Below are 21,029 nucleotides of genomic sequence, written 5' to 3' on the forward strand. Positions count from 1 at the left end.
TTATCCCCAGTAGGAAGCGGTTCCAATGCTGAGCAGACAAACTCACCTCTGTCCGCTCCAGTGGCCACTTCCCCACCAGACTGTGAGCTCCTTGACACAGACAGTGGCTTCTTCTTCATGGCCCAGGCCTGACATGAAGGAGGCCTGTAAATGTGCACTGAAGTGCTGAGCTAGTCAATTCAAAGTGACACACCCACCTCCTATGTGTCTGGGTCTCCACCAGAGACAACCAGCAGTCACCCCACAGCCCTGTGCTTCCTGGCCCCACTTCTGGCCCCCAGCCCTGGCCACCCACCCCTCCTTCCTCAGAAGTCCTCTTGCACCACAGCTGACCGTCCCTGCAGCTCCCTCGTCCGGCTCCTCGCTGTGGGTTCCTGTGTCCACACTGATCCGCATGCTCGCCCCGGATGGGAGCCATCTTGCTCACCTCTTGCCACCCTCCTCTGCACCTCTCACCCTACCCCAGCTCTGGGCATCAGCCCAGTGCCCTGTGCCTTGTGGGCACCTGATGATGTGCTTTGGGTGCTTGCCTATGGCCTGGGAAATTCAGAGGAGGGATCAGAATGGGCTGGAATGGCAGGGGTAGCCCAGAAAAAGGGAGCTCATGATGGTGTAAGAAAGAAACCCAGGCCAGGGGAGCATGGAAGGTGGACCCATGCGTGCAGTGTCAGGCCACTAGCAACTGCTTTCCAGCAATCTTCTCAGTGTCAGAGAAACCTGATGCTCTCAGCTTCCCTCGTGAAATCCACCAGGGGTCCCCAGCCTCCTGTCGGAAAAAGATGAGGGGTTGGTTTGCTTGGTTCACCATCATATACAGATCTCCCTTGATCAGCAGTTTTTCCCTCTGCTTCTCACATACACAGGCCTTGTGCTCACACACACACACACACACACACACACAAAGGGCTCAGACACACACACATGCCACATGTCTCCCACACACAGGCACAGACACACCACATGCCCTGTGCACACGAGATCACACACACACACCCATGCTCACACACACACACACAGAGGCACATATGCAGGGGTGCATGCACATGCCCACACCACATGCTTGTATGTACCGACACGCACAGGCACGTACACACCCCCACACCACATTCTCTCCCTCTCTCTAACACACACACACACACACAGTCACCTTCACAGGGATGCATACACACCTGAACACCACAGGCTCACATACACATGTGCACACATAAAGGCCCATATGCACACTCATGCCACATGCTCACACACATCCCTACTGGGGCACATTCACAGGGGTGCATACACACCCCACACCACATGCTCTCCCTCACACACACACACACACACACACACACGGGCACATTCACAGGGCGCATACGCACCCCCCACACCATATGCTCACATACATATATGCATACACACATAAGGGCACATACGCTCATGCCACATGCTCACACACATACATGGGCACATACACGGGGTGTGTACACACACACATGCACACCCTTACATGGGCACCACACGGGTGCATACAAACCCATACCACATGCTCACACACACACACGCTCACACACACACACCCCTACACAGGTACATACACAGGGGTGCATGCACACATCCACACATGCTCACACACACATACACATACATGGGCACATACACAGGGGTGCATGCACACGCCCTCCCACATGCTTGCACACACGTTCACACCCACACCTACATATGTGCTCAGCCACCACATGCTTGAGCACATATGTAGAAACACGTGCATGCACACACACAGCCATGCACGCACACAGCACATGCCAGCCACACTGGTGGCCTTCAGTCCCTAACAAGGCCCTCTCACACCTCAGCCTGTGCGTTCACATCTCGCCCCTGCAGCCAGCTGGGTTGCTCCTGCTCACCCTTTGAGTCTTCCCTTGACCATCGCCTTTGCTGTGGATGGCCCCCTCAGCTCTATCAGGCAGAACCAGCCATCCCCTCCTCAGCGCCACCTCCACCCAGCACTCGCCCAGGTCAGACTCCCCTCGCAGGGCACTCCAGGCACACACACGCTCTGTGAGTGTGTCTCCTGTTAAACTGTGAGCTCCCCCAGCTCTGCTCATGCGTCGAGTTCCATGTGACCCCAGCACCACCACCATGCGGCCGCTAGTGCCCAGCACACAGGAAACAGCAATTTAATGAATAAAGGGGCCAAACAGACACACGCCATCTGAGGCTCCCAGAACTCAGGGTCTGAGTCTGCCTCTGAAGGAGGACATCAGTGCCCCAGCCTCACTTGGTGGTGGACATGGTCAGCTGCTCCAGGGCACCTGTCACCTCTATAGCGCTCCCGCCGGCTTTCGGCCCCGACCCCAGGGTGCTCAGAGCTCTCCGAGGTGCTGAACTTGGCTCCTGTGTCTGGCCCCAACTATCTGTCTGTCCTGGCTTCTTCAGTCTCTCCAGACAAGAACCACCTCATCTTCCAAGAGCCCACCCTCCAATGGAAAAGAACCGGCACCTCTAAATAAATAACACTGTAGACAGAACACAGTTCTTCCGCATGAAGACATGGAGGGCTATGAGCACAGGGGGAGGAGTGAGACCCACTCTGCCTCACCCCCAGCCCAGATATTGGATTCAGCCCAATTTCTGGGCCCATACTCAAGTCTCTTCCACTTTTAGCCCTGAGGACCAAGGCACTTCAGGACATCCCCTCCCTGGTAACAAGTTCTACCCCCTGGTAGGGGCAACTGCCTCACAAAAGGATGGTAGGGCCACCCTGCCCCTAAATGCCTGGCCCTCTGTCTGCTCCCATCTGCCTTGGCCCCTCACCTGGCCCTCCCACCGCCCACCTTCAGGCTTCCAGGCCTCACAGAGCTCTTCCAGGTCCTGCCTGGACTCCCCTGGGTGTTTAATTACCCCACAAAGTCCTCTCCACCTCCAGCTCCAGCTACTGTAGAGCTCCTCACACCACTGGCCTTGACCCTGTTTCTCACCCAAGTCTCCCATGCCCTGGCCTTCTCCCAAGGTCTCTCAGCCCTGCCCCACCCACCATGGCATGTTCTTCTTCTCCTGCTCAGAATATTCCCATCACCCCTCAGCCTCCATCCTCCAAGCAGAGGAAGGAGCCAAGTGGTAGCCTTTTTCCTGGAGGCAGGAAGGACTGCGTGCTGCTAGTGTCAACCAAACCAGGGCACTTTCTCCAGCTACAGCCACAGAGTTTGTCCATGGCCTTCCCTACTCAGCCCAGGACCCACTCCAACCTCTGCAGTGCCCACCCTCTGGCCAGGTTCCTTGAACTGGGGATGGGGTCCTGACACGCCACCCCCGGCCCGCCTCCATTCCTTCCTAAACAAGAGACCGTACCCTTTGACTTCTACTCTGAGCCCACAGGCAAGATCTGTCCATGAAGATGATCCATTCCTGGCTTTTGTTTGGGTAGATCTTATGATCCGGACAGCCAGGACCCAAAGCCTGGAGAGAACCCTGTTCTGCCAAGTGGCCTCAAGGGCTCCAGGCTGCACCTGTGCTTGGCGGCTGCTGGGGTGGTCAGTTCTTCCCAGGAAGGCCATTTAAGGCTCTTCAAAGCCAATGGAGTTGAAGAGAATAATTAAATCTCTCCCTAAGGAGGCCTAAATAATTAATGTGCCAATGCTTTAGCAACTGTAGATTGCATACGAATTGCAGGGTTATCGCTGTCATTAGCACTGATGTTGCCTGAAGTTAGAGGGGCTTGACTTTTACATTCCGTCCATCTGATTCCACACAACTATGGGATTTTAAATAGCTCCAGTGGATCACATTTGGGGGAATGTGATCTAACCCCCTAGCACACATCTCCATGTGTTCTGTAACCCACAATGAATTCCAATCAGAAAGGAACTTTTGTGCAAAACATGGTGCCATGTGCTCAGGGGGCCAGAGAGACAAGCCCTCCAGAAGATCACAAACTAGAAAGGAGACAGACAGACAGACAGACAGACAGACAGACATTCCTCTGTAATAAGGCAGCCAGGGGTCTCTACTGCAATGGAGGCACCAAGTCTCATGGGACAGCAGGAGAGGGTGAAGTTAATGCCAACTGGGGGCTCTGTAAGAATTCTTGGAGAAAGGAATTTAAAGTGAGGCTTACAGCCAGACATGGAGGCTCACACCTGTAATCCCAGGGCTTTGAGAAGCTGAGGTGGGAGAGTCGCTTGAAGTCAGGAGTTTGAGACCAACCTGAGCAACATGGCGAGACCCTGTCTCTACAAAAAAATAATAAGGTGAGGCTTAAGGAATGGATAGGACCATAGGAAGCAAGCGTAGGGGAAGACTTGGCCAAGGGGGCCAGAAAAAGAAACATTAAAGCAAAGGAACGGGATGAACTGGGTGTGACAGAGAGCTGGGAATCTGTGGAACGTGAACAACATATGAAGCTGTGAGCACAGCTCAGGTTAGGTCATAGAAGCCTGCAGGAGCTCATGGCAAGGAGTTTGGAAATAAGGGATCAAGTCGGTCCTTGGTCTGGTGGACCCGATGCAGAAAGAGCCCTCATTGGAGATCACAGGAGGAGTGTGGTGAGCCTGTGACTAGATCTAGCTCTTCCAGTCATGCTACCTACAGCCCAAGCTGGCAGCTACCTTTATTCAGTCCTTGGGCTTAAGGGACAGGGGCACAAGCCCTGGGAAAGAGAAGGGAATGTTTCTGTTAGTTTTATGATGACTTCAAAAAATATTAAGGAGAAAAATGGAAGTGAATTTTCTGTCATCTTAGAGGGCTTGAGAATGTTCCAGCTGGAAGGCCGTCTTCATTCCCACCCACACCCACTGGCATGCAGCCCTGGCTCAGGGGCTGCGGCACAGAGAGAACTTTTGGGGACCAGATATCACCGCTCAATAAATAGGTCTCGTCATCCAGTGTCAGTCAGTTTGGAAACAGCAGGCTGGTAAGAAAGGTTGTAACTATTCCTAGGACTTTGACTCCCTTTTAGATAAATGGCAGAAATTCCCATTTGGACAACAGGAAAGCCAGAAGGGCTCTCACTAAAACTCGAAGTCCAGGCAAGATGTCAGAATCTTCCCCGGTTCCTAGGAGGGTTTGCCTGCCTGGGGGCTCGGGTGTCACACCTCCCACTCAGGCTGGACGAGCGATCCACAGGTGCCGCCCACAGGTGGTTTCATTTCGTTTCACCTGGAAGCTGGAGCCTGTTCTTGGCCCTCAGGGCTCTTTCTGAGGCCAACTCTTCTTTGGAAAAGACGTAGGGGAAGAAATGCATATCTGATCAGACCACGGAGGTAGGGCAGCGTTCTGCTGGGGAGGCGCGTGGAGCAGCCCCAGCATGCTCTGTTTGCGTAATGCCCCCATTTGTCCCCACAGTGTCAGTGTGTGTCGGGCTCCCCGCTCCTGGATGAATTACCCTCTGGGCCTGCATGACACTGTCTTCGCTGGGTTTTCTCAGTGTATTTCACAACTGCTCTGAGTTTATAATTTTTTCAGGTCCTTTATCAAATATGTGTCATACATACCAGTGGGATGGGGAGCATTTATCACCTAGCTGGGTTCTTACTTGAGCTCTGAAAAAAATTATTTGGCCACACAACCTTTCTCAAGGCTCTGAGGTAATGGACTTCTCTGCTGTAAAGCCACTGAAATTTTGCCTTTTAATATTTGACATCTCTTCCTCTTTATTACCTTCTCAGACAGCCCTTATAGTCCAGCCAGAATGAGCCCATTAGTCTCTGACAAATAACTTGTGTCATTTGGTGAAAAATATGCAGAAATTTGGCTGCAACTTCATCTCCAGCCTTGCTTCTGTTTGTGGCCTCACTCTCCTCTAGGCAAAGCATCCAGCCCCAGGCACAGCCTCCTCAAGTCCCCATTCCTTCATGCCACTTGCTGCTGCATCCACAGAGCCATTTTTACACCAACCACTTACGATGAATGGGGTTTGAGACGGGGCTTGTTAGAGGGGCTATCTGGTCCATAACTCGAGGGCAAGAATTGAATGTGAGCCATGGCCTCAAGAAGCTTTGCTCACTTTCACTCACTCTCCAAGGACCCCTGCCACCACCACCATATGAACAAGCCTGGGCTAGCCTATTGGAGCATGAGAGACCACGTGGAGAAGAAATGAGCTGTCCCAGATGAGCCATTTTGGCCAGCCAGTCTCTGCCAACATCAGCCAGGCCTGACCTAGATCTGCTGAGCGTAGCCCAAACTGCCAAACCAGAGTCACAGTTTAGTAGGTGCTCAGAGCAGCACCGTTTACAACAGCAAAATGGTGGCAGCAACCCAAGTGTCCATCGAAGGATGGACGGTTAAACAGTACGTGCTATCTGCATACAGTGGAATATTAGCCAGCCTTAAAAAGGAAGGAAATCCTGATGTATGCTGCCATGTGGGTGAACCTTAAGGACCTTGTGCTAATTGAAATAAAGCCACTCACAGAAGGACAAATATTGAGTAATTCCACTTATAAGAGGATCTAAAATAGTCAAACTCATAGAGACAGAAAGTAGAATGGTAGTTGCTGGGGCTGGCTGGAGGGAAAGCGGGGAGTTGTTGTTTAATGGGTATGGAGTTTCCGTTCATGAAGGTGAAAAGGATTCCAGAGGACTGGACAACAGTGTGAATGTACTTAACACTACCAAACTGGACACTTTAAAATGAGTACATTTTACACAACTTAAAAAAGGAAAAAGAATTAGCTTCAAACTGAACTAGCAAAGGTGAAACCAACACAGGGAAACTTTCCTGAGCACTTGAGTCCATCTTCTATTCATGCCTTGTGTATCAGTTAGCTCTTGCTGCTTAATCCTCCGAGGATTCAGAGGCTGCTGCAGTGACTCAGGTGAAAGATGAGGGCCGCTCACTCAGGGTGCAGGAGTGCCCGGGGCTGGAGAGGCTGGATCCTGAAAATACGAGGAGGTTAAGAAGATGGGACTTGGTGTGATGAGGTAGGGGAGGGGCCCAGGAGAAGGCCTGTGGAATGCGGGTGGTGGACCATCTTCCACAGGAAGAGGAGCTCCGTGCTGGGCGCTGAGTCGAGCATCCTGGGCATATGGGAGGAAGTGGGGAAAGAGGCCCCGGACAAAAATCTGAGCATGGGGCAGCCACTTCCATGAGTAAGACCAAGACGTGCAGTCCCACAGATACCGGCAGGCATCCCACTCAAAGCCGAGGAGACCCAGAAACAACCCCTGGTGTAGCCGACAGGGACAGATGCTGAGGCCAAGTCTTCATCCCACTGGCTGAGCTCCGCTGCCAGGGTGCCACTCACCAGACCCCACCGAGCTTCCCTCCAGGGAGGGCCACAGGGTCTTTGAGCCATCTTCTTCCACAGAAACCTGGAGCAGCAGAAGATGCAGGCTGCCAGGTCCGTCTGGAAGTCCACTCCTAAGACCCAGCCCCAAGGCCTGCAGGCCTCCCCACACCTGGGAACAGGCCTTGTCATTGGAAGGCCTCCCCAGACCCCCAGGACCCCCACACACCTCACTCAGAAGCTTCTCAGAGATCAAGGGGTGTCTTTTGCCAAGACATGGGGCAGGGAGGAGGGCAGCTTGTGCCCAGCGGGTCCTGGCATTCACTTGTGGATTCTGGGTCTGCTGCTCTGCGACAGGCACAGCCTGGGAGCCTGAGCGCCCGTTCTGCTGGCTGGGCAGGCAGCGGGCAGCAGCCCACACACACCTGCCAGTCAGTACTTGGAATGTGCATGGGGCCTGCTGGGAAAAGGAATCCCCTGGTGAGCACTTTCATAAATTGAAAAATTCTTCTGAAAGTCAATAATCTTCCCCAACTATTAAATCCAGATTTCTACCAAGTGAGAGTCAGAGGGAACAGAAAGCACCTACATTAAGGCGGGGACCCCTGCGCCTCCGAGCACCTTCCAGGTCTGGCCCCAGAATTCCTGGAGCAGCAGGTGTCATGGCCGGGGCTGGGGCTGCGGATAGAATCACTGCCGGGGCCTCAATTTGAAGGGAAAGTTTTCAGAAACCCTCAGGATGCCTCGGGGGACTTCAGAAAGGATCTACATAGGGCGAGCTCAGACCCGAAACAAGCAGGGCGGGCCCAGAAGAAGTCAGCATTTGTGTGCTGTTGTGTCTTCCAGGCCCTTAAGCACTGATTAACTCAGTAGGCGTGTAGGGCCACATCTGTCACTCTCTGAAGCCTGACACCCAGGGGGCTACGGAGCAGGTGTCTCTGCCCGTCTGTGCTAGAGGGAACGGAGGCCCAGAAAGCTGGGGTGGCTGGCCCAGGGTCACACACCAATTAGTGGCAATGCTGGAAGAAGAACCAGGATCCAGGCCTTCAGAATCCCAGCCCGGAATGCTGTCCCCTCCCCTACCGCTTCACTCAAAAAGGTGACGTCATCTACCTGGCTCAGGGTTTGGGCATTAATTCAGCTAGTGACTTTCTGGAGACATGTGTGCACGCAGCAGCTGAGGCTTACCCAGCCTGACCCTGCAGCTGGTCCTGCGCCGTCTCCCCTGCACCTGGGCTGTCTGCTGGCGCCGCTGGGCTCTCTGCCTCATCTCCATCCCAGGCCTCTATCCACCGCCTCCTACCCCATCCCCCAAGCAGCCTCGTCCCCTGGGCATCCCACAGCCCCACCCCCCAACCGACCTTGTTCCCTCGCTTTCTGATGTCCCGCCACCAACCCCTCCAAAAACCTGTTAGTGGGCCGGGCGCGGTGGCTCAAGCCTGTAATCCCAGCACTTTGGGAGGCCGAGACGGGTGGATCACGAGGTCGAGAGATCAAGACCATCCTGGTCAACATGGTGAAACCCCGTCTCTACTAAAAATACAAAAAACTAGCTGGGCGTGGTGGCGCGTGCCTGTAATCCCAGCTACTCAGGAGGCTGAGGCAGGAGAATTGCCTGAGCCCAGGAGGCGGAGGTTGTGGTGAGCCGAGATCGTGCCATTGCACTCCAGCCTGGGTAACAAGAGCGAAACTCTGTCTCAAAAAAACAAAAAACAAACAAAAAAAACCTGTTAGTGGTCTCTGTGCCTCCCCCTCCCCACTTCCTTCCTGCACTGAGCCCACGGGCCGCGCACTCCTGTTTCTCTGTCCCGCTGCTGTTGTGTAATTCCGGCCTTCTCACTTCTCCCTTGGAAAGACCATCACCGTCTCCCCCCACTGCTGAGCGCTCCCTGTGTGCCCGCCACATGCTGTCTCATGGAGCCTTCAACAAGTGCAGACCCCGAGGCTCTGGGGATGTGGGTCCCCTTTCCCAAGGTCACCCAGCTGATAGAAGGCCAAGTGCAGGTTCACCCTCAAGTCTGGCTTGAAGGCACAACTCTCCGCCCGGCGCTTTCCTGCTTCCCATCAGCCTCCCAAACCACTCCCTGTTCTGCCTCTGTGTGGATTTGTCTGAAACCCAAGTCTAACCTCGCCACTCCCTGTCCAGAACCCTCTGTGGCTCCCTGGTGCCCCGGGATGAAGCTGGAGCTCCCAGGCATGACTGCCACGATCTGGCCCTGCCCACTGCCTCATTGCGTTCCCTGTTGCCCGCGACCCTTTTGTCCTCCTGCACCTGCCCTCGCGTGCTCCTGCAGCCTCCCACTGGTGCTCTGAGCCTGTTGGTCTGTCTGTAGCGCCCACCCCGCTTGCTCCAGGTCTGAACTCGCCCCATGTGGATCCTTCCTGAAGTCCCAGATGGAGCCTCCTTCCACACCCTTGGAGATGCTTTACTGTGACTCCAGACTCAATGTGACTTGGGGTTGGTGCAGTCAGTGATTCAGCACCGCCCATGGCTCCCAGAGGGCAGGGCCCCCGACCCTGGTTCCTAAACATGCCTGTGGCACCTTCTCCAGGAGCCCCTCCCACCATCTTCCTTGGTCTTCAGCAGACCCCAGTGTGTCCTCGCCAAAAAGGGCCTACCTGGCAGTCAGGGAGCAGAAGCAGGATCCTCAATCCCCATTTTGCAGATGCAGAAGCATAGGCTCAGAGAGGCAGAGGGGCTTGGCCAAACGTCAGAAGCAGGGCTGGGCCCAGGAAGGAGTCTTGGCAGGCAGCCGGCCCAGGCCCATGTGGACAGCGAAACTAATGAGGCTGGAGCAGGGCCGATGGCGGTGGGGCTGGGGAGCGGGGCTCAGTTCTGCAGGCCACCCTCTCCCATACACCTGCCAAGGGAAATCGCCTGGCCTGAAGACAGTCTAGGTCATTCTGGCCCAAGGATCAGGGCCTCTGGCACACAGCTACTGGCAACATTAAGAGCAATTGCCCAGGGGATCCCCAGGGCAGGCAGATGAGGCAAGGCTGTGGGGAGCGGTGGTCACCTGAAGGCCCTAACTTTTGCCATTGAAAGAGAGAGTGCAACCCTGACAGGGTGGCTGGCAGGCTCTTCCCTCCTTCTCCTTTCTAAGCCTTGGGGTGGGTCTGGGAGAAGCTTCTGACATCCCCAGCTCCAGAGCCCACGGGCCTGGGCACTAATGTGCCAGCCCCAGGCGGCTGAGACACCAGGCACAGGTAGGTGAGCACAGAGTGGGAGGCTCCAAGGCCACTTCCTGGGACCTGCTGGGCTGCAAAGTGGGACTCTGCCCAATGTCAAAGCTCTAGGAAGGGTGGGCATCCTGAGAGACTCTCCTGGGACATGGGAGGAGGCGCAGAGGGTCCCTGTCCCTTGCTTGCTTGCTTTCCCAAAAAGTCCCCACAAGCGTGAAACAGAAGGAGGCGCTTGCCAGGCCTCCCATGGCCCCCTCCTTTCTGGGGGTCTCCTCCTATGCCATGCCTGTGAGTGTCTAACATGAGGGACGCTGTTTTTGCAGGTTTTGTGGTTGTGATTCCTTTCAACCATACCCAGCCCATCTTGCATCACAGTGCCATGCTTGACTTGGTCTCCAATACATCGGCACCCACTGGCATTTGGAGAACTTGCTCTGTAGTTCTATAACAGTTTTTAGTTGTCTGTGATAATGTATTCTCTATGTTTCCAATCGTCAGTATGGGAATCTCTCCCCCAACCTTTCAGTTTCTGGGTTTGATTTTTTTTATCATATTTGGTTTTTTTTGCTTTCGGAAGTTGTGGTTCCTTTGGCTATTAGCCCCTCCCAGTGGCTGCTTGTTGATGCATTATGTGTGTGACTTCTTTTGACTGTCAGTGTTGAGCCAGTCTTGCCAAGAAACAGTATCAAGTATTTCCTATTTCTCTACTTCTTGAAAAAAAAATTTAATTAAAAAAACTCTTAATGGGAACCTGGCCCTGTCTGTCTTCTCTGTTCTGCAGAAATGTTGAAGGAATTGAACCAGCAACGCAGAGCGAAAGCGTTTACAGACCTGAAAATTGTTGTTGAAGGCAGAGAGTTTGAAGTCCACCAAAATGTTCTAGCTTCCTGCAGCTTGTATTTCAAGGACCTGATTCAAAGGTTTGCCTTCCTTCCAGCTGTGGTCGGGTCTGTTCCTTTGTAGGACGCTTTTGTGTCGCTTTTCTCTTCCCCTCTCTTGCAGGTTCCTGAAGCGTGACTCCCTGTCACAGAGCCAGTAGCCATCTCTCCTCCTCCTCCTCCCCCTCCCTGAGCCCTCTCACACGCAGCCTCAGAGCAGCCACTGCCCCCAGCACCCACCCCCACCCACAGCTTTGCTGGTCACCAGGGGCCTCTGCCAGCAGTAGACAATCCCCAGCCCCACCCCTGAGATCCCAGGTTCTCAGTGGCTCACAAGCCCTCCCTGAGATTAGCAGGACTGTAGGCTCTATTTTAAGGGATCACTGCCCACTGCCCCACTGTGCCAGAGCAGGGTCCCCAGTGCCATCGTCCCTGCTGTCGGTGTCAATAAAGCCAGGAAAGCACATCGACCAGGCCGTCCCCACCGAGGAGCGCACGATGCCCCCAGGGCCGCTTTTCCTCAGCCCAAGTCAGGGAGAAGAGACTTGTAGCCAGAGCCTGAGCCACGCTGCATGTCCCATCTCTGTACCCTGAGCCTAAACTGGCGCAGTGGGCGTGCAGACCAGCTGTGTCCTAAACACGGTCTCTCTCAGCCTCCGCTCCCTCCCTCCTGCCCTCTGCCCTGGCTATTTCTACCTGAATGAGTCTTACTGGTGCATGAGCATCTTTTTTCTTTTCTTCATTATGTTGATTTTTTAATTTGTCTGCTTCATACCTTTGCAAAGAAGTCAGGGGCCACCTTCCAGCTCCATAGTGAGGGAGAGCAGCCGGGGCCAGCCCGGGGTAACGCTCACGTTTCTCTCAGCCCTCAGCAGATGAACGCCGCTGCTCCTCTTGCCTTGCAGCCTCTCCGGGGCAGACGCTGAGCCGGGACTGTGCTCACAGAGGGCGGACAGGACCTCTGCTTCCCCGTGCCATGTTCGGACTTGCCAACTAACCCCGGAGTGACTGTGTTTTGTTTCAGGATGGCTCCCTGGCTGGCGTCTCCTCTCTGATCCGTCCTTTCACGTAGAGCCGAGCTGCCCTGTGGGGAGGCCTCACCTGGCCACATGCTGGCCCTCAGCCTCGCAGGAAGGGGCAGGCTCCTTGGGACTTCCCGTCTCATGGACACCTTGGGTCTCCTGTCCCCGGGGCTTGGGCTCTCTCTGTCCAAGCACAGGGGTGAGGGGCGTTGGTCTTACCAGGCTGGGGAAGGCTTTGTGCTGCCACTCTTGGCAAATCCTGGACAGTAGGGGCCCATATCTGGCTGCCAGATCGCAGATGAGTGTCCTAGGGGGCTGACCTCTCCAAACCACCTGGAGAGGACAGAGCGGGGCAGGTGGGGGCTAGGCAGCAGCCTAGTCCCCAGCTAGAACGTGGTGGGCGAGAGGAGCATGGGGCCCTGGATGGCTTTCAGAGACCACACATTGAAAGCCAAACTTGCACACAACAGAGAAGAGCATCCGCCAGGTAGGAACCCGAAGTAGTGAAGGCTTCTTGGGCAGGCTGAGAAGAGGGAGGAAGAGCGTTCCAGGCAGTGGGGTGGGGCATGAGCAGGGAAGGGCGGGGTGGGCCAGATGGCCCTCCCACAGACCCCGTGCTAGGACCTGAGTCTGAGGAGAGGAACATCAAGAGCAGTGGGGAGGGGGCACCCACCCAAAGGTGGGAGAACAGTAGGATGTGTCTCGGTCGCCCTGGTCAGAAAGGACCGGGCTGGAGGAGGACATCCCCCAGCAGGTAGGAGACCTGGGTCCCACAGCTGACTCTGCCGCTTGTCCTGTGACCTCAGGCTAGTCACGTCCTCTCCTGCACCCTGGGCTTTCTCATCTAGAAATCAGGAAATTGGTTCAAATGATGCCCAGGTCTCCTCCCAGCTCTGACACCTGGGGGTGATGGGCAGACGACAGGCAGGGCCAGGATGGAGAGGCTTCCCAAGTGCCAGCACCAGGACCCAAAAAGGTGAGGTGTCACAGGCATCAGAGGCCACAGGGAGGAGAGCAGGTCCATAGGCCAGTGTCGGCAGAGTTAGGCATCTGAGCAGTTCAGCATCTGGCGTGTTGAGCTGAGCAGCCTCATGGACACCCAGCTCCCAAGGTTGGGCTGCCTGTAGGCAGCCAGGTACATGGATCTGAACCCAGAAAGGTCTGAGGTCTGTAGAGACAGGGCTGGGGTGCCTTCAGCATACAGGAGGGTCACACAGGAAAAAGGAGGGGAGGCCAAAGCCAAGCCCGGGGTGCCCTGTGGCTGAAAGTCACCATGTTAGTTTGCAGCCATGGAGCACACACGACCATTGGCGCTGATGAGTGCAAACAAGTGCCTTCTCGGGAGGAAAGCTGAGTCTTCATAGGAAGATGGTTTCCTTTCCCGCCACGTAAAATCATACAGAATTTCACATTCTTGATGGTCAGAGAGAAGCCGATGTCACCATGTCTTTTCAGTCCCTTTTGCATCTGTGACCCTGGAGACTTACTGTGCAGCAGCTGGACTGGCCCAGTGCACAGGCATGGCCCTGCCCTCTGACCCCAGACAGGGGCTTCCCCCTCAGGCAGCTGTACTCTTGTAAGGGGAGGGAGTAGGGACCATCTCTGGGACCTCTGTCCTGGTGCAGACCTCCATGGGGTCAACATTGGCCCTTCCTGGATGAGCCCTGACAGGGCCAGGTTTGGAGGCTCAGATCAGACTCCCACCCCCAGCCTGAGACATGTGATATGTCCACCACTGTAGCCCCAGGGAGGACATTGGCGCAGCCCCCGAGCCCAGCAAGGACAGTGCTTTCCAGACCCAACCCCAGTGCAGATGCCCTCCCCTGGGGTCACAGGATGGACACATGGGAATTCACTCACTCCTCACTCAGCAAACACACAGGAGCCCCTCCTGGCGTTGGGGCTCACACCCAACGCCAGCCGAGCCCACAGTCCGGTGGGGACACGCTGTAGACAGGCAAGAAGACGAGTGGAGATGGCACTTCAGAGACTGGTGGGCCAGGGGCTGGGCTGTGGGGTAGGGGCGTTCAGGGAGGCTCCTTGAAGAGATGGCATCTGATGTGGGTTGTGAAGAACGGGCATCAGCTGGGCAGACAAGCGGGGAAGAGCAAGTTCGAAAGGCAGGAGGGGGTTTCAGGCCCCACAGGTGACTCCACATTGCTGCAGGGCCAGGAATGAGGGTGGCTTGCACGGGACGTGGCTGGAGGGAGGCTGGACCTGGGTCACAGGAGCCTGGAAGTGTTGCAACCAGATGTGTGTTTTGTAAAAATGACAGCCAGGCCGTGAGTGGGAGAGCTGGGTATCAGTGTCCTCTCCCACCCACCCCTTCGGGCTCAGCTGCCCCCTGTGTCCATGCAGAAGGGTCCCAGGAAAGTCCTGCCCAGAGGCCCACACCCTTCACCCTCTTCCCTGAGCAGCTGGCATGTGTGGGTGGCAGCACCTGCCACCTTACTTGGTAGAGTGGGCAGGTATGGCTTGGAAGCCAGATAACGGGACTCCCATGTCTCATCTTGGATGCTGGCACAGAGCCACATCTGTCATCAAGTTACCAAGGGTGGGCCTGAGCCACACAAATCCTCAAGACCCAGGGAGATTCATGCATGTCCATGGGTGTGCCCTGCAGCTGGTGACATTCGCAGATGTCCTTGCATAGGCAGGGTCCTCTCTTCTGAGCAGAGCTGGGTCCCAGCCACCTGCCCCGTGCCTGTCCCTCACCCACCACTGCCCATGGATTCCTGTCTGGGCTCCAGACAGTGCCCAGTTCCAACTTGCAAAATGAAAACACCTGACCTCTGAGGTGCGTGCAGGTGGATGAGGGCCTCCGTCCTGACGTCCGGAAGGGCATTTCTAATCCTGGATGAGCCCGTGGCTAACAATGGGATTGCAAACATCCCAGTAGTTGGGCCTAGCCATTCCTCTGCTGAGCAGAGGCTGCGTCCCAGACTCTGGCCTCTCCTGGGCGCCCTGCCCCCCAGAAGGAGGTGACTCCTGGAAGCTCTAGTCTCTGGCAGACCCCATGGGGCCTCTGTGGCTGGGTAGCACTGACCTGCCCCTCACTCCATACCCCATGCCCCTGCGTCAGCTTCATAGAGAAGGGTAGCACTGCCCACCTGCCCTGCTGCAGTCCCTCCAAAGCCACATCATGACCTGATGGGCCAGCAGCACCCCAAGCCACTCACTCCATGGGGCCTAGTAGGACAGGACAAGTTATGGCTCAGGGCAGGGATGGAACAGCCACCTGTGGAAGACAGAACCCCTTGTCAGCGACTAGAGTCACCAGTCACAGGGGTGTCACCTCTGGGCTCCCTGCTCAGATGGAAGAGGCTTAAGGAGCACTAGATTCCAGTCCCAAGACAGTCTGGTGTCCAGGGATAGAGAGGCGCCCCCACCCTCTCACAGCTCTCTAGGCCATGCACACAGGCCTGTGTGAACCATGTGTGTCAGTAAGAGACACAGGCCTTGCCCTCTGGGGCTTCGCCTCCTCCGGATCTTGAGCTCATATTCTGACAGAGCCCCCATCACATTCCCCGGTGCTTCTGCAGCCATTCCCAAGTCTGATCTGCCCAGCAGCCCCCTCCACCCCGCAGGTGGCCCTCACAAGGGGCCGGGAGGAACAGAGCCACAGCCATGCCTTCTGTGGTCAGGGGTCCTCCCCAGTCTAGACAGCACCTGCGATGCTGTATGGCACCTGCACCCCTCCTCCTGTGCCTGGTTGCCAGGCCCCGCTCCCTGGCTCAGACTGTGGCCAAGACAGGCAGCACCCCTCCGGGCAGCCATGCGGGTCCCATTGCACCTGTCACTCCAGCCATGGACTGTCCATCTGCCCGGCACCCCTCCCCACTGGGTGACTCCATGGTTCCTAGTGCATATGTGTGTATGTGTGCATATGCGTATGTGTGCATATGTGTGTATACGTGTGTGTGTTTGTGTGCGTGTGTGTACATATGTGTGCATGTGTGTGTGCGTGTGTGTGTGCTCACACATCCTGAAGTTTGAAGTCCCCCTGGGCTCAGCCCTCCACTGGCTTTGAGCTCCTGTGTCTGAGGACTCCTGGGTAGACAAGTGGGCTGGCCAGAAGTGGAGGCAGCAGTGACCAGAGGCCTCAGGAGAAGGCTGTGGCCCAGTGTGATCTCCGCAGGGCACAAGGGGTGTACGGAGGAAAGGCCAGACAGCAGCTCATAGGAATGAAGGCCCAGGCAGTGAAGACAGGAGTACAAGGTTGACCAGATGGCTCTGGGGCCAGGGGTGTTGAGGATTTCTGTGATTTTAAGTGATCACATAATTAATTATTTTTACACTTAATAAAGCCACTGAGGCATGGACAGTCATCCTGACAGCAGAAGACTAGGTGTGTTAAGTCACTTTAGGAGTCACTCTGTGTGTGGGGGTTTGGAGGGGCCTCTGTGGAGCTGGCACCTTGCCCCCTCTGCCTTCTGGGCTGGCCCAGGGCTTGGAAGCAAAGGCCCCTTGGGGTCCTGGTCGGATAAGCTGTTATATGGGAAGGGCCCAGCATGGCCGCACTGGGAGGGAGCCTGGATGTCAGCTTGGCAGCCGGATCACAGTGCCACCCACCCTCTTCCTGGCCATGACAGTGCTTCAGAGGCCCTGGGAGGCCAGTGCTTAACCTGAGAGAATGTCGCTCTAATGGTGGAATTTCACGTACTGCCACGTAGAGAAGAGTCTCATGGGAAGGGCATTTTGCAGCCTCTGTCACATAAAATCTCCATGGGAATTCAGACCTCATCTAGTTCCACCCTCTTGTTTTGCAGAAGAGGAGGCTGAGGGCCCGGGAGGCCAATGCTGCCCACTTGTGGGTGGCAGAGCCCGGGCACCCAGCCCCCCCCAGCTCCCTGCCCCGTGCTCTTTCCGTCCACTCACCCCCCCACCCATCTGGCAGCCGGCCTTTCTGCGGCCAGCTGCTTGCTTGCTGGACATCTTGACAGCCCCACCGCCAGCCGCAGGTGCATGCAAGGGACCCGTCACAAGCATCTTGCCCTGTGGCCTCCTCGGAAGTGAGTGAGTGGACCACAGAGGTCTTTTCCCAGACATGTGGCGGAGCCCAGCCCCAGGCAGGACCTGGGCTCAGGGCAGGAAGCAGGGCTGGTTGGAGCAGCCAGGACGGGGCGGCCAAGCCGAGGCCTGAGAAACCGCCTCCAGACTCCCAACGCGCCGGGTGTTTTTCCTCCTGCCGTCACTTCTGTATCAGTGTCACTCTTGCTTCATCTTATCTGTTTCCTTCCAGGTCCAGCTTTAGGGGCAGCTGCCAGGCCTTAGGAGCCTTTGCAATGGTTTTGTATTCCTGTAGACACCAGATATAAACAGATTGATATATTTGTGTCCCTCCCCTGCTCCCCCCAGTTCCCAAGCCCGATGCACACTCTACACACAGGCCACTCTGACCTCTGACCCCGTGTTCCATGTGGCAGGAGGGCCCCGCCCCGGGCCAGGTCCCAGGTCATGGCTGCTGGCTGTCTGTGGCGGAAGTCCTTGGTTGTTTCCTCTCCCCTCCTCCCGGCTCTGACCATTCTGTCCGTCTATCTCGTCTTGTCAGTTTCAAAGCAATGTCATGAAGGGCTTCCTTCCCATGCCTAAAAGGAAACAATATGTTTTTGGTAAGAGGTGGGGTTGGAGGGGGTTCTGGGGCAACTTGGGGCCCTCAGTCTTGGGGCGATCAGAGCATATCTCTGGATTGGCTAGGATCACAGCCGGTTGGGGGCCTCCCAAGCCTCGGTCACCTTGGAGAATCTGCCACCCAAGGCAGGCGGGACCAGGCTGGGACGCGTTGGTCTGCTTTGGTGGAGATGCCAGGGCCAGCAGTGGGCGGAACCGTATTGTTTCCCTTTGAGGCCAGTCCTGGTCCTCGTCCCCATCCATAGCTCATGCTTTTTGATTTGCATCTTTTTTTGCATGGACATGCCGAGTAGTGATAAGCAGGGTTTTCTGTTCTTTTGGGCGTCTCTGGTCAGACTTCTCTTTCAGATCCCGTGTCAGAGCGTTAGGTTCAGGTGTGTCATTGCTGTGTCCTTTGAGTCCTAAAACCAAGGGCGTGACCAAGGTGTGCAGGGAGACCTAGCCCTGTGAGGAAGCGGCACGGTGGCCGCGGGGTGGCGGGTAAGGACGCCCTGGTCTCTGCCTAGGTCCATGCAAGACAGCGGCCAGGGCGGCCGGGAGAAGCTGGAGCTGGTCCTGTCGAACCTGCAGGCGGATGTCCTGGAGTTGCTGCTGGAGTTTGTCTACACCGGCTCCCTGGTCATCGACTCGGCCAACGCCAAGACCCTGCTGGAGGCGGCCAGCAAGTTCCAGTTCCACACCTTCTGCAAAGTTTGCGTGTCCTTTCTCGGTGAGCCTGGGGGCCACGTGTGTCACTTGGGGGGAAGAGTGCAAATGGACGGAGAACTCGAAACAGCAAGCACGGAGCGGGGAGGGCTGTGTGTGCACAGCCGAAGCTCCCTCTCGTGTGGCTAGGTTTGGCAGGGCTATTTTAAGAGGGTAATTCGGATAACCACATGCAAAGGCCCTCTTTCCCTGGCATGGAATGAAGGGGACTCCATGTCATTTCTCTGTAGGTGGAAGAGTCTCACTGTGCCCCTCCAGGCCTCATGAGAACAAATGGCACCATGAGGCCTGTGCATGTGCTCTGCTTGTGAGGAGAGGCCGTGGCCCTGGCCTCACAGCCCTGTTCTCTAGACCCCAAACAAAGCAGATCAAACTCGGTTTCCCTTCACTTTATTCATACCCGGGCCGCCTCAGATGTCTGCACAGGTCTGGACATCTGAACTGTCCCTTGAGTACCCAGATCTGCTGCCCAGGATGGGGACTGATTATCAGGAGTTCCCGGGGGGGGGGGTCCCTGACCCAAACAACGTGCCTTCTTTAGACTTGATGCTCCCCCACATGGGTGACAGCAAGGTGAGGGAGGGACAGAGACGAAAGCCCCCAAAGAGCCAGTGGTGGTCAGGCACGGTGGCTCACACCTGTAATCCCAACACTTTGGGAGGCTGAGACAGGTGGACCACCTGAGGTCAGGAGTTTCAGACCAGCCTGGCCAACATGAGGAAACCCCATCTCTACTAAAAATATATAAATAAGCTGGACATGGTGATGCGTGCCTGTAGTCCCAGCTACTCAGGAGGCTGAGGCAAGAGAATCACTTGAACCCCGGAGGTGGAGGTTGTAGTGAGCCAGGATTGTGCCACTGCACTCCAACCCCGGGAGACAGAGCGAGGCTCCATCTCAAAACTAAAAAAAAAGAACCAGTGGACTAGGTTGTGGAGTGCAGAGAGAAAGCCAGAGCTCAGCCTAGAGATGGGCAGATCTGTGAGGACGGAGGAGCACCGAGCATTCTGGAAGTGCTGGGAGCCATGGCGGCAGTTAGGCTTGCCCACGGATGGGCCTCCAAGAACCCAGACACATCTGGGCTGGAAGAACCACCAGCATGAAGGGGGAAGAGTGTGAGGCCCTGGGAGGGACTGTACTGGGTAAACAGGTTACAGAGATGGCTCCCACTCTGAACCTAGCCACTAAGCCCAGGAGAGCTGACCAGGAGGACCCTAGAGCCCAGTGGGTCCGATTGGGTGCAGCAGAAGACTGTACAAGAAGGTGGGAGGTGCGTGAGGTGTGCTACCACTGACACAGTCGAGCGAAGGTGTCTGGGGCCGCAGACGTGCCTGGCACCTTCTGGAAGATGCTGTAAGCCTCAGCACCACCCTCCACCTCAGCAACAGTGTGACTCCTGACCCCAGCCCAGGCCCAGGCTGCAAGCAGGGATCACACACTTCAGGCCTCCCAGTCTCAGTCCTTCTGCCAGGACCTGTGCACTCAGAGGCAGACCCCCGAAGTCAGCATAAGATGGGGTAGGGGAGAACCCGGGAGAAGGATCGAAGGCTCCAGACACGCAGGATGGGGACCTGCAGGGACTCTGGATGCTGGAGGCAGGGTCCCTAGGATGTGGGCTCAGAGAGGGATCCAGGGTGGCAGCGATGGAAACAGGTGGCAACTGCTTCCAGGGCCCTTGGGTCAGTGGTCCTGTGCTCTCGCCCCCAGAGAAGCAGCTGACGGCCAGCAACTGCCTGGGCGTGCTGGCCATGGCTGAGGCCATGCAGTGCAGCGAGCTCTACCACATGGCCAAGGCCTTCGCGCTGCAGATTTTCCCCGAGGTGGCCGCCCAGGAGGAGATCCTCAGCATCTCCAAGGACGACTTCATCGCCTACGTCTCCAACGACAGCCTCAACACCAAGGCCGAGGAGCTGGTGTACGAGACGGTCATCAAGTGGATCAAGAAGGACCCCGCGACACGCACACAGGTGGGGCCTGGCCCACCCCCACCCCTTCTCTCTGGGTTTGGGGTCCCCCTGCGGCAGTGGGATCTGCAGCAAGGATGAAGGGAGGTGTGGGAGGCTTGTCCTGCTCCCCCCTGAGCAGCAGAGAGGTGAAGGGAGGGCATAGAGATGAGAAGCCAGTCAACCAAAGGATCCCTGAGGGCTGGCATTCCACCCCGAAGGAGATCCAAGTCAGCCAAGAGCCGCAGCGCCCGCGCTCTGCACGGAAAAGTGGGTGCCTGAGCCAGGGGACTCTGGTGCTCCCAGGAGCACGAGCCCAGCAGGAGGAGCCTGCCCTGCTTTGGTTGTTGAGGGGACAGGGAGCCCCCATGGGCCAAATGAAAACCTCTTTACTCAGGAAGCGGAAGGGTGTGAGGTCCTGTTTTGGGTAAAGTGAGGCTTCAGAGGGCGCTCCTGCCCTGGA

General features: G+C 56.3%; 1 protein-coding gene across 4 annotated transcripts in view; it reads left to right on the forward strand.

The window, feature by feature from the left end:
* Positions 1-21,029, forward strand: part of KLHL29 (kelch like family member 29) — a 332,691-nt gene that overhangs the window by 295,777 nt on the left and 15,885 nt on the right. For all 4 annotated transcript variants that reach the window (XM_039462530.2, XM_074394613.1, XM_074394622.1 and 1 more), the window contains 3 exons: positions 11,169-11,307; positions 18,425-18,627; positions 20,331-20,590. In XM_039462530.2, coding sequence (XP_039318464.1) covers positions 11,169-11,307; positions 18,425-18,627; positions 20,331-20,590 — 602 coding nt within the window. The remainder of the gene's footprint in view (positions 1-11,168; positions 11,308-18,424; positions 18,628-20,330; positions 20,591-21,029) is intronic.

The sequence above is a fragment of the Saimiri boliviensis genome, chromosome 1 (assembly GCF_048565385.1).
Source record: "Saimiri boliviensis isolate mSaiBol1 chromosome 1, mSaiBol1.pri, whole genome shotgun sequence".
Taxonomy (NCBI): domain Eukaryota; kingdom Metazoa; phylum Chordata; class Mammalia; order Primates; family Cebidae; genus Saimiri; species Saimiri boliviensis.